The 13,263-nt window shown below is 36.6% G+C and overlaps 2 protein-coding genes across 3 annotated transcripts; both read right to left on the bottom strand.

Moving 5' to 3' along the window:
* Positions 1-2,185: 2,185 nt before the first annotated feature.
* csdc2b (cold shock domain containing C2, RNA binding b) lies at positions 2,186-8,200 on the bottom strand. Its single transcript, XM_055195111.2, has 4 exons — positions 8,061-8,200; positions 4,997-5,216; positions 4,789-4,911; positions 2,186-3,125 (listed from the first exon to the last, which is right to left on the bottom strand). The coding sequence occupies exons 2-4, from the start codon at positions 5,158-5,160 to the stop codon at positions 2,963-2,965; spliced, it is 450 nt and encodes a 149-aa protein (XP_055051086.1). The 5' UTR covers positions 5,161-5,216; positions 8,061-8,200; the 3' UTR covers positions 2,186-2,962.
* Positions 8,201-9,285: 1,085 nt separating this feature from the next.
* polr3h (polymerase (RNA) III (DNA directed) polypeptide H) lies at positions 9,286-12,928 on the bottom strand. Of its 2 annotated transcripts, none has more exons than XM_055195107.2 (7): positions 12,758-12,928; positions 12,440-12,597; positions 12,220-12,316; positions 10,857-10,943; positions 10,674-10,737; positions 9,824-10,064; positions 9,286-9,734 (listed from the first exon to the last, which is right to left on the bottom strand). In XM_055195107.2, exons 2-7 carry the CDS (start codon positions 12,548-12,550, stop codon positions 9,684-9,686), a joined length of 651 nt encoding a protein of 216 aa, XP_055051082.1. In that variant the 5' UTR covers positions 12,551-12,597; positions 12,758-12,928; the 3' UTR covers positions 9,286-9,683. The 2 variants fall into 2 exon arrangements, with proteins under 2 accessions (XP_055051082.1, XP_055051081.1); XM_055195106.2 differs by having other exon boundaries at positions 12,440-12,550; positions 12,758-12,927.
* Positions 12,929-13,263: the final 335 nt, after the last annotated feature.

Below are 13,263 nucleotides of genomic sequence, written 5' to 3'. Positions count from 1 at the left end.
GGAGTAGATGGAAGAAAGAATATCTTTCTACTATCTCTCTCAGGCAACGATGGCATACTTCAAAACGGAACATCCTGGTTGGCGATATTGTGATTGTAAAAGATGAAGTTCCTCGAAATGAGTGGAAGTTGGCTAGAGTTCTAGTAGCCTGTAAGGATGATGACGGACTGGTACGGAAGGCTACAATACAGATTGGGGACCGAATGTTAGGGAAAAGGGGTGAGCGTCTTACTAAGCCCTTAAGCATTGAGCGCCCTATTCAAAAGCTAGTGGTTCTTGTGGCTAAAGATTAAGATCCTTTTCACAGACTGAGATGGTGATTTACATACATGCCTTGCTGGTACACACATGCTAGTGGTTGATAATCATTTTATTGGTATTTGCAGATGTGTAGTGATGTATCATGTCAATTTTAACAAAGGAATATAGTGATCATGAATTACTGAATTAGTGACTCTTATCTTGTACTGTGAGCTCCTTTGCCTGGAAATTACCATTGATATACTTGTGTTATGTGTTTTAATGAATCAAGGTAATTTGGTGGGAGTGTAGCTGACGCTGAGATGTCAGTAAAAGCATAATACATTTATGTGATTTGTATTTATTATATATTCTATGTAAGAATTGGGTCATTGTATTTGGATTGTGTAATTTGTGTAAATTGATCATGTTTAACTTGTTGTTGTGCCGGAAGACGTATTCACGTGACCTCTCCTTATTTAACCCGGACGCGTTAGCGTTCAGTATTGTCTAAGAATGATTGCACACATACGTGAATAAGTTGAACTGAATTCTACTGCTGGTTATCAGGCGCACACGGTAATGAACTGTTTATGTATCTATTGTATTTTAAGGATTGAGTGTGTTTGTTGTGGTGTTATTTGTAAAACTGTTGTTGTTGTTTGTTTGTCTTAGTTTTCACGGTGTTCCAACAACAAATAAACTTGGATATTGGACATCAGTATGAGACGTGGAGTCAGTGAATTTAAGCTATAGCCAGTGGATAGTTACAGTGCTATTACGCCATAAAATATAGTTCCTCTTTTAAATCCGCTTAGTAAAGCGCTACGTTTTATTTTGTACCACCAAACTTGCTCGTATAACTACTCGTCTTAAATAGGAAAAACGTTGATGTGTTTGGTCACTTCTAACTTTATCTCTAAATGGTACCATTGAATGAATGGGGCTAAGCTAAATGCTATTGTAGCGTCGCAGCGCGCTCCAGTGCTTACGTGCACGCACACAGATGATAGAGGGATGTATCAACAGTTCTTAGTTAAGGTAATAACATATTTTAATATTGAAAATGAGTAGACTATTCCTTTAATCTACGATTACTTCACATTACCCCACATTAGATAAATATTCTTCTTGCCCTGTATGCATTACTGTATGCATTTTACTAACTGTAAGATGTTAACATAATGCAAGCCTGAATTTTAAACTTCTCACATCTGATTTACTGTCTGTTAATGAAGCAAAAGGCTTCTTGTTAACTGCAGTAACTTTAGTAGAAGTTCAAAATTCCATGATAAACCTTACTTCAACACTATAGGAAGAAGTAACAGTCAGGACCAGTGAGTGATTTTCTCTTCTTTTGTTATTTAATTAACTTAAATGACTTCAACAGGTACTGGTTATTGGGCTTTAAGACCAAATACAATAAAATGTTTAAGCCAAAAGAAGAACGTGGGCTTATTTAAAGGCACGCAAGGCAAGTCTGAGTATTATTTCTCTACTAGCTCCCCCTAGTGTCTGGGAGTAAATGCGTTCTATATCTGAGACTATACGAGACTGAAGGACACCGGGTCGGATACAGCGAACTTGCAAGTGGGGTATTCTTCCTACAGACGGTAGGGGCGGGCGAGAGAGTCTTCATTCGTCATGTAATGAGTCATTTAACCATATACCGACTTACGAAGATGATTTATTAACATAAAAATGCTGCCTTGTGTCCCTTTAAACTCTGTGCACGCACGCTACCGGTGGATGAAGCGTTGTGCCGCGCACATGATGCATCGCTTTTTCAAGTTCAAGCTTCGCAGCAGTCCAGTACAATACAGTGAATCTAATCATACATTAAAAAGATCTCTTCAATAATTAAAGGGTGCTGTTGAATTTTGTTAATAAACAAGCTGAATAATCACCCGAACCCCCCCTGCCTACGGGCTTGTTAATTATAATTTATGTGATGCAAAAATAAAAAATTGCCAAGACAAAATTCAAATGTGCAAGCATCTGATGATGAAATAATTCAACAAACTCAATAAGATTTAATCGATCAAACAACCAGAGCATTGACATGATGAAGATTATTACATACAATATAAAATCATGTAGATTTAAGTGTATTTTAAACTAATTTTTTATTAACTGCACTACAAAGTGCTGCATCTTACCCTGAAAAACTCCCAGGAATTCTGGGATATGCGGTCGGTTTGGCAGTTTGTGTTTTTGGGATTTCAAGTGTAAAATGAATAATGCTTCAATTTAATATTACAGTTCTGATCAAACCCCTTCCAGGTCAAATCAAATCAATTTAATGACAATGAAGCGGTCACAATGCAAAACAATCCTATACTGTATATTCCTATAAACTGATGTAATGGTGTTCAATTAAATTATCTTTACATTTTAAATGCCCTATGACCTGGATTTGTGAACAGGTTTCCAAAGATTTATGAAATGATCATAAACTTAACCCAAGTGTATGATGTGAGTTTTATATTCTGAGAGAGTAAACAGACTGCAGTAATGGATTTGTGTTGTGTTATGAATTTCAGTCTCACACATTTGTGAACTCAAGTCTGTGTAGCTACATATGTTTGTGTTTCCATACGTCTGTCTCATTTGCTCTCCATCACTTTTGAAGTCCTTCCCACGATGCTTTGCTCTTTCAAGCTCTCATCATTTCCTCTTCTGTATTCCCCGGCCGCACACAGACACAAACAGTGTTCTTGTCTTATGGAGTGATGATCTGACCTGACCAGGTCTCGTGTTTAGTTCCTGGTTTCAGGTGGGTGATGGTGACCTCTACAGCCTGGACCTTCACGTTCTTAGGTGGGATTGAACAGATCTTATACGTCACCTCATCTCCCTCCATAGGGACATATTCACCCTCCACACTGACATGAGAAAAATACTTGGTGAAATTTGTCCTATAGGGGTTAGTTAATGAAATACATAACTACTGATTTAATAATAAAATGTATCACATGACATTTACAGTGAGGTTGTATTTGCCAACATTAGTTAATGCATTAACATGAACTAAAAGAAACCAATAATTCTACATGCACTACACTTCTAAAGTGTAGTGCATGTAGAATTATTGTTTATTTTTAGTTCATGTTAACTAATGCATTAAAGGCGGAGTCCATGATGTTTGAAAGCCAATGTTGATATTTGAAATCACCTAAACAAACACGCCCCTACCCCAATAGAATCTGGACCTTCTGTTGATAGATCCGCCCCACACATACGCAACCCGGCATTTGATTTGATTTGATTGGCTATGAGTGTGTTTTGGTAGTCGGCCCGTCTCCTTATCCAAACCGTTTTTCAAACATCGTGGACTCCGCCTTTAACTAATGCATTGTAGAAGTGTAGTGCGTGTAGAATTATTGTTTATTTTTAGTTCATGTTAACTAATGCATTAACTAATACATTGTAGAAGTGTAGTGCATGAAGAATTATTGTTTATTTTTAGTTCATGTTAACTAATGCATTAACTAATACATTGTAGAAATGTAGTGCATGTAGAATTATTGTTTATTTTTAGTTCATGTTAACTAATGCATTAACTAATACATTGTAGAAGTGTAGTGCATGTAGAATTATTGTTTATTTTTAGTTCATGTTAACTAATGCATTAACTAATACATTGTAGAAGTGTAGTGCATGTAGAATTATTGTTTATTTTTAGTTCATGTTAACTAATGCATTAACTAATACATTGTAGAAGTGTAGTGCATGTAGAATTATTGTTTATTTTTAGTTCATGTTAACTAATGCATTAACTAATACATTGTAGAAATGTAGTGCATGTAGAATTATTGTTTATTTTTAGTTCATGTTAACTAATGCATTAACTAATACATTGTAGAAGTGTAGTGCATGTAGAATTATTGTTTATTTTTAGTTCATGTTAACTAATGCATTAACTAATACATTGTAGAAGTGTAGTGCATGTAGAATTATTGTTTATTTTTAGTTCATGTTAACTAATGCATTAACTAATACATTGTAGAAGTGTAGTGCATGTAGAGTTATTGATTATTTTTAGTTCATGTTAACTAATGCATTAACTAATACATTGTAGAAGTGTAGTGCATGAAGAATTATTGTTTATTTTTAGTTCATGTTAACTAATGCATTAACTAATACATTGTAGAAATGTAGTGCATGTAGAATTATTGTTTATTTTTAGTTCATGTTAACTAATGCATTAACTAATGCATTGTAGAAGTGTAGTGCGTGTAGAATTATTGTTCATGTTAACTAATCAATTAACTAATGTTAACAAATACAACCTCAATGCATTTATCAATCTTAGTCCATGTTCATTTCAGCATTTGTAAAATCAAAAGTTATACTGTTAACATTAGCTAATGCACCATGAACTAACATGAGTAACTGTAATGGCATTAACTAACATTAACAAAGATTAATCAATACAACAACTGTTAGTTCATGTTAGCTCATGAATTTAACTAATGTGAACAAATCTAACCATATTTTAAAATGTTCCCTTTAGAAGAAAATGAAGTAGATGAGTGTGTTACTCACTCAGAGATGTGCACAAAGATGTCTTCTCCACCATGAGCCGGTCTGATGTAACCGTGACCCTGAGACCTGGAGAAATTTATACATACACCCTTAAAGACGGGGCCTGCGTTTGCCCGAACGGTCCTGCACACAGAGAAATAAATAAATATCCTGCATCTGATCTTTCTCTGGTGTGTAAACACTCGTATTGTGTGTGTTTGTGTCTTACGCCGAGTATGATCGTGTGCGTTTGGTGGGCAGTGGACTGAGTAAATCTCCAGACTTCAGCGTTCCTCTGTCCCACACCCGACTGCTGTCTCTCAGGATGGGGAAGGATAATGAGAGAGGTGTTGATGGAGGAGACCGGAGAGATGAGTCTGATGTTTCTGCCATGATCACAACTTCACCGCTGACCTCTGTAGAGATTCACTTCACTTTAATATTTCAACCTGCAACAGAGAAATAACACAAACTACACATATAAAACAGTGTGTCTGTGATTGATGATGACGCACTCACTGTACTTTATTCTGTTTGCTCAGACACATGTTGTCCTGATACGTGCAAGTAAAACACATTAAGTTCTTCTGTAAAGTCACTCCTGTACAAAGACTCTGTCTGTGTGTTTACATTGAAGACAGCCTGTGCCCGGGGCGCCAGAGATTCATGCCCAGTTCCTCTCGTACAAAAGCATCTATTATTTATTCTGTGTCTATGGAAAACAGAGAACCTCTCTGAAAGCAGAAGCATTGTTGAATCAACTCGTCAGATGTGATTTCAGTGCCTCGATTTAGTGTAATTTGTTCTGAATATCAATACTGTCTGTGTGTGTGGGTGTGTGTGTGTGTTTTTGACTTACCATAGCCCGAGTAATAAATGAATAATATCACACATCATTCTCTCATACCCTCTATCAAGGTTTATTATTTGATTGGACTGTCAAAACATAATGCACAAAAATAAAAAGTGCTAAAAATAAACAGATTTATAATTAACTAAAACGCTTTCTGAATTATGACGTCATTAACGTATGAAGGTTTGACATAAACTTTTGATGATGTTTCTGCAGTGTCATTAAGAAGACTTTACAAGATCAGACTCAACCTTCACGAGATCAGACTTAACCTTTTACGAGATCAGACTGAACATTCACAAGATCAGACTTAAAGGCGCTCTAAGCGAATTGACGCGTTTTAGACCATAAAACATTTTTTGTTACATACAGCAAACATCTCCTCACTATCTGCTTGCTGCCTGTTCGCTGATCAAACTGTATACACCGCGATCTCTGTAGACAGCTCAGGCTCGACAAACGGCAATATCAACATAGTGGCCAAACCTACAAACAGAAACCATAACAAAGTGTTCCAGCCAATAAACGACAAGAAGGATTTGGGGGTGGGGCGCGTTCACGAAAGCACGGACGAGAGAGGGAGGGGGAGCCGTTAGCTATGCTCCGTTTGTTTGAAAACAGGTCAAACATCAACGTCGCAAGTGACGTCGCACATTATTCGCTTAGAGAGCCTTTAACTTTTACGAGATCAGACTTAACCCTTTACGAGATCAGACTTAACCATTACGAGATCAGACTTAACCTTTACGAGATCAGACTTAACCTTTACGAGATCAGACTTAACCCTTTACAAGATCAGACTTAACCATTACGAGATCAGACTTAACCTTTACGAGATCAGACTTAATCTTTACGAGATCAGACTGAAACACTGCAAGATCAAACTTCACCTTTACAAGATCAGACTAAACATTCACATAATCAGACTTAACCTTTATGAGATCAGACTAAACATTCACAAGATCAGACTTAACCCTTTACAAGTTCAGACTGAACATTCACGAGATCAAACTTAACTCTTTACGAGATCAGACTGAACATTCACGAGATCAGACTTAACTCTTAACAAGATCAGACTAAACATTCACGAGATCAGACTTAACCTTTACGAGATCAGACTTAATCTTTACAAGATCAGACTGAAACACTGCAAGATCAAACATCACCTTTACAAGATCAGACTAAACATTCACAAGATCAGACTTAACTCTTTACGAGATCAGACTGAACATTCAAGAGATCAGACTTAACTCTTAACGAGATCAGACAACATTCAAGAGATCAGACTTAACCTTTTACAAGATCAGACTTAACTCTTAACAAGATCAGACTAAACATTCATGAGATCAGACTTAACCCTTTATGACTTCATACTGAACATTCACGAGATCAGATTTCACAATTACAAGATCAGACTTTACCCTTACACAATCAGACTGAAACACTGAAATCTTAACCCTTTTCGAGTTCACGAGATCAGACTTAACCTTTTACGAGTTCAGACTGAACATTTACGAGATCAGACTTAACCCTTTATGAGATCAGACTAAACATGTAAGAGATCAGATTTAACCATTACGAGAACAGACTTAACCTTTACGAAATCAGACTTCACTCATACACAATCAGACTGAAACACTGCAAGATCAAACTTCACCTTTATGAGATCAGACTTAACCCTTTATGAGATCAGACTTAACACTTTACGAGTTCATACTTAACATTCACGAGATCAGACTAAACATTGACAAGATCAGACTTAACCCTTTACGAGTTCAGACTGAACATTCACGAGATCAGACTTCACCCTTACACAATCAGACTGAAACACTGCAAGATCAGTAAAGCAACTATAAACTATAAGTAAAAGTATTTAGTAACAGCAAGCCCACCTTAAATGTTTTAGATTTCTTATCTCCCTATTTTAATTTAAACGCAGAACGATTTATATCTTTCTGACATACTGATCATTTACTGGATAAACCTATAAAGATGAAGTGAGACACGGATAAGGTTTTTTTTAGCGTGCTGTGACTTTTTCTAACTGAAAACACAACGCATCAAATCACAGGAGCGTCAAATGAGACGCGTGTGAAAAACGCTTGCAGGAGTTGAGTTGAGCGATGCCCTCAGCAGCAGCAACATCCGCTTCCAGAATCTTCTACACTAAAAAAGGGGGCGTGACTCAAAATATACTGAGCATTTATAAAACATATGTGATTGCGCAGTTAAACTAACTAGCAATATTATTATTGTAGTCACCGGTATTATTCGTGTTACCTGCTAAACGCCCCACACAGACCCTTAAAACGCGCAAATCCCTCAAAAAAATAAAGCAACAAATATTCACCCTAATAATTTCATCCGCTTGGTTCTGTTGTTATTGTAATGCTATTTTAAAAAACACTAGTTGTTAAAAGAAACTAAATGATGCACTTACCACTGCTGTCTGGAGTTCAGATGTTCATCACATCACATCCCTATCCCAGATCTGATAAATCACCAGGCAGCACTGATGCGCGCGCACGAGTTTACCGGGAGAATTGCTGATGACGCATCGAATGCGTTCAAATCGTCATGTGCGATGTGCCTACATAAACACCAGCAGCTCGCTACAATTTATTCATAATTTAATTAAAAAATCATTTTGAACACAATCTGCCTATAACTCATTTCTATTAGAAAAGTGGCATAATCACTCAAATTCCTGCTGAAAAAAAAACAATAAAGCCATTACAGAAAATAGGAACCATTAGCTTTTACCATTAAAACCACTACACTGTAGTGTGTTTTGGGCCATATTCCATTAGAACCAATAAAATTCCCAATAAAACCAATAGAATTTCTGTGATGGTGTCTATTGTTTTTTTTTTTAGCATGGATGGGATCATGACGTCAGAGGCTAAACTCAAACCTGCATCATTCGCACAAGCAACAACCTTTAAAGTATTCAAGACACTTAAAATACCTTTCATCTTATTTTTCGGTTTGTTTAGTGCAGTAATGATAGATCAAGTGGGAAAGACTTGGGGAGGGTTTATGACCCACCTTAAACCTAGATTCTGTATAGTGTTGTTTGCTATTTAACATTTAACTATTTGCTATTCTCTACTTTTAAGAACTCCTACTAGTCTAAAGTACTGCTTTAAGGGGACATATCATGAAAATCTGACTTTTTCCATGTTAAATTCAACCTAGAAAATGTGATAAAGATCAACCCAGTAGCCTAACTTAGTTTTGGTAAACCATTCTCTGTAAGCATATGAAAACATAGCTCGTTGAAATGTGGCTCCCCTTGTGATGTCAGAAGAGGATCATATTATGATAATATAGCCCCTTGATCTGCACTATCCAACCACGACACTGCCATCTAGTGCAGAGCGAGAAAATGATTGACAGCACAATTGAGTTTAACAAACCACCATTATGGTGATCAATGTTTGCATTATTAGCTCATTTGCATGTAAAGGACACAAAAACAGCACATTTTACTACAAAGTTGCAATTTTAACATGTTATAATAAATGATCTGTGGGGTATTTTGAGCTAAAACTTCACATACACACTCTGGGGACACCAAAGATTTTTTTGACATCTTAAAAAAGTTTTGTAAAATGTCCCCTTTAACACAATGCATTTAACAGCCAGCAAATGACAACAAACAGTAAAGTTGGATTTCAATTATCTACAGACATTAAACATTATATTTTTTTCAAAAACAATTCAAATGATCCATCATACGTAACTTTAAATATATTTTAATATCAAAGCAAGCTAGAAACCCAAACAAATGAGATTTTCCATATCTAATCCTGTGGAAATTAATTTCTCTGTACAACAAACACAGCAAACCTGTACTTAAATCTTTACAATCCCCTAAACAAGACCAACGTCACAACTTATTAATTCTATTTAAATGATTATTAATAAGTTACGTTATGTGTTTTGTGTTTTTCAGCACATTCTGCTCACTGATTGGTCCGTGCAGCTGTCAATCAGCTCAGTTCATTAAAGTGTGACACATCTGCAGTGATAAACTTCTGTTGCTATGGATACAGAGATGTTAACTATTCCACCAGGACAGAAGACCCAGACCCGGTTCACTCACAGAACCCTACGAGACAGAGACAACATGATGTGATTTACACATTATAAAAACTAAAGATCTTTTAAAATAATAACCGAGTGAATATTTTCACTTACTATAAGAGTGTATGGAGATTCTTTCTGTTGTGCGCTGTCATCTGTGCCAGCAGGTGGCGCTGTGCCGGCTGTGCCCGCCGCACTGGAGGAGTCTTTCTCTGTACTGGGACCGGTGGGTGAGGTGTCGATAAAAACCTCGTCCATGACCCGGAAACGAATCTCTTCTCCCTGGTCCATGTACAGGTCATGTGCACCTTCATCCGTCTCATACTCCCACATCCACACCTGCTCCGCCTCGTCGCTGTGCCAACCGTAAAGGAACAAAGCATGCTGGGAAGATGACATCATCATTCAGGCCTTAAAGCCAGATTTGTGTAACCATCCCTGTGTCTCAATTCGTTCCCTAGCTCCCGAGGTCGTGAATCAGTATATCGTGTACACAGGCTCGGGCACTTGTAAGGACCCTATAGCTCACTTCACATTGGAACAATGTTCACTTATTTTTCACGTGGCTGCTTAAGCGCGTTGTGATCACTCACAGCTGTTACTCATCAACAACCGGCATAACCAACATCTCTCTGCCTTAATTTTAAAAACAGTACATTGTGAAAAATTCTGTCATTATTCTCCTAAAATGTCTGTGCATAAAATTGGAGGCAGATAATTCCTTTTTAAATATAATAAATATATTTACAATTTTAAATAAATATTATTATTTTAAATATTGAGTAGATTGTGGTCCCTTACTGTGTAGCGATGTGTGTTTATATTTACAACTAAAACAAACGTTTGACTGGTCCTGTTACCTTGGAGTAATACTATTAATTCGGACATACTACTCGCCTACTGCTTTTCGCCTACTATACAGTATGGCGGTTTCAGACACAGCCTAAGTGATAATTCAGGATACAATTTAGCCGGTTGCTGTAGCGACTCCGGTGGGATTATGATGTCATCAAAAAATCCAAGTGTGACTGTGAAAGTAAAAAAAAACAATTATTATAAAGTGTTTACATGCATCACTTGGGATTATATTTAGGTTAACCAGAATTTCATTTTCAAGAATATCAGCATCTATTTAACATAAACTCACCGTGAACTCCTTCTGCACTACAGCCCTTAATCTTTCCCACAAGAATCTCATCCAGAAACGGATGAAACACCACATATCTGAAATGAACTGAGAGAGAGATAGTTACAGTTAGTTTGACTCAATAGCTAGGTTTACATGCAACTAAATAATCTGTTTGTATTCATATTTATGGCTTGGCTCAATTGGATTGGAATTCAACTGGAAGCCTTAATTTAAACACTTTAATCATTACAATTGAGGTCGATCAGATGCAAATTTTGATCGTATTGCGTATTGAAAGTGGTGGTGTAGTCCAATCTGTGATTCGTGTGAATGGTAGTATTTTCCCAATCGGATGCAAAAATACATGTGCACATGCGCAGAATAATTGTGCTTAAGTTCACGTCTTATATACTTACCTCATATTTACGTCTCACATGCACGTTTTCTTTGTTTATATATGAAAACTTCTTAAGAACAACTTTCTTTAAAGGGGACATATTATGAAAATCTGACTTTTTCCATGTTTAAGTGCTATAATTGTGTCCCCAGTGCTTCTATCAACCTAGAAAATATTAAAAAGATCAACCCAATAACTTAGTTTTGGTAAACCATTTTCTGCAAGCATGTGAAAAATAGATCATTGTAATTTGGCCCTTATTGTGATGTCAGAATAAGGTAATACCGCCCCCTTTATCTGCACTATCCAATCACAGCACAACCATTTAGTATGGAGAGAAAGAGAGAGATAAAATATTTCACAGCACAATTGAGTTTCAATTGCAACAAACCACCATCATTGTGATCAGTGGTTGCACTTCATCCGCTCATTTGCATTTTAAATGACACACCCAAAACGGCACACTTTTGCTCAGACCTATTTTAGACTTAGTTTTCATCTTAAAAAAAATCTCATAATATGTCCCCTTTAACTTAACTAAACTTTGTCTTTGTACATTTATCCAGAGATAAAGCATGAACTCGATGAGCTGTGCACTGCGTTGCCAAGTCCTCTGCTTTTTAATGGAGTACAGATTTGGGCTTCTTTTAAACCGTTTATGAGTTGATTTTTTTCTGTGGGTTAAAGATGCAAGGACTGTTTATTAGTTATTGGTATTTGGGCTGTGAATAGTCATTGGGATGCTTTTGGGCTAGTTTTGAATGTCCATTGGGTTGGCTTTGATACACGAATCTGGCTGAGCGCTTGCTCAGACATTTGGTTTGGATTATATTGAATGTACATGCAAACATACATTTAATCCGATTGTAATGTTTAGTGTGCATGTAAACTGTACTTAACCTTAACCTTCAATTGGATTAGATTCAGTCAGATTGACAATATTTGCATGTAAACACAGCCAATGAGAAACACATACATCAGTACCTTTAGTGTGAGATGCTCCGTCTCCCGGAAAGATGTAAGAATCGTCCAGTTTAGTGATGTCATAAAGACAGATACATAAACCCACATTATACACAACCTGTAGATACACAAACACATATTATACACACCCTGCAGAGAGATATATACACAAGCCCACAATGTTACAAACTGTGCACAAGACAAAGCAAAGCAGCTAAACTGTGTGTGTGTGTGTGTGTACCTTGTTGGCGAGTTTCTTGTTAAGTTCTTCTGCGATGGCGTCATTCAGGTGTCGGTGGAAACTCCACGGAGGGATCCGGACTGTGTCCACCATCTCAACTACCACGAACATCTTTAACCAGACCAGAACCGAACCGATCAAACACAGGGAAGAGCAGACTGAATTACCCGCGATCAGATGATGGAGATAAAACAACACAGATCTCTTTATAACCAGCGACTTATCTATGAACACTGATGACGTTATGGATTACATATATCGCGTTAATACACAAGTAAACTCAACTGATATACAGCTGTAGTTTATTTATTACTTTACCGTTATATTCAGTGTATCCACCGTGTGTGCACAAGCAGTTATATGTTATTCCGATGTTTTACTTTATACATTTGCAATCATAAACTATAATCATTTGATAACATTACTTGAACAGAATGACAACAGCTACACGTGTGCCGAATCACGACAGTAGCTGACGCTTTACGACTCTGACGTCACCGTCAGTTCTATCCGAACACACACAAAAAAAGAATAACAAAACAAAAATGGGCAAACAACAAACCCAACAGCATGCTATTTAGAACAGAACTAAGGAATAATGTTGAAACTATTAAACGTCTTAGAAATAAAAACGCAAAACTAATGTATACATAAAACCTTATTATAAAATATGTTGTTGTTTATTTTATTTCTTCCTTTGATTTGATCCATTTGTTAGATATTTTGAATGTAATAATAAGCACATTGTTATCCTTTTATATGTAATGTTCTTGTTCTTGTCTTTTATGTTATTTAAAACTCCATTTCCCATCATGCAGTTGTAC

Source organism: Misgurnus anguillicaudatus, chromosome 19 (genome assembly GCF_027580225.2).
Source record: "Misgurnus anguillicaudatus chromosome 19, ASM2758022v2, whole genome shotgun sequence".
NCBI classification, from domain to species: domain Eukaryota; kingdom Metazoa; phylum Chordata; class Actinopteri; order Cypriniformes; family Cobitidae; genus Misgurnus; species Misgurnus anguillicaudatus.
Note: the sequence above shows the minus strand (reverse complement) of the source record. Positions and strands in the feature narration are given on the sequence as shown.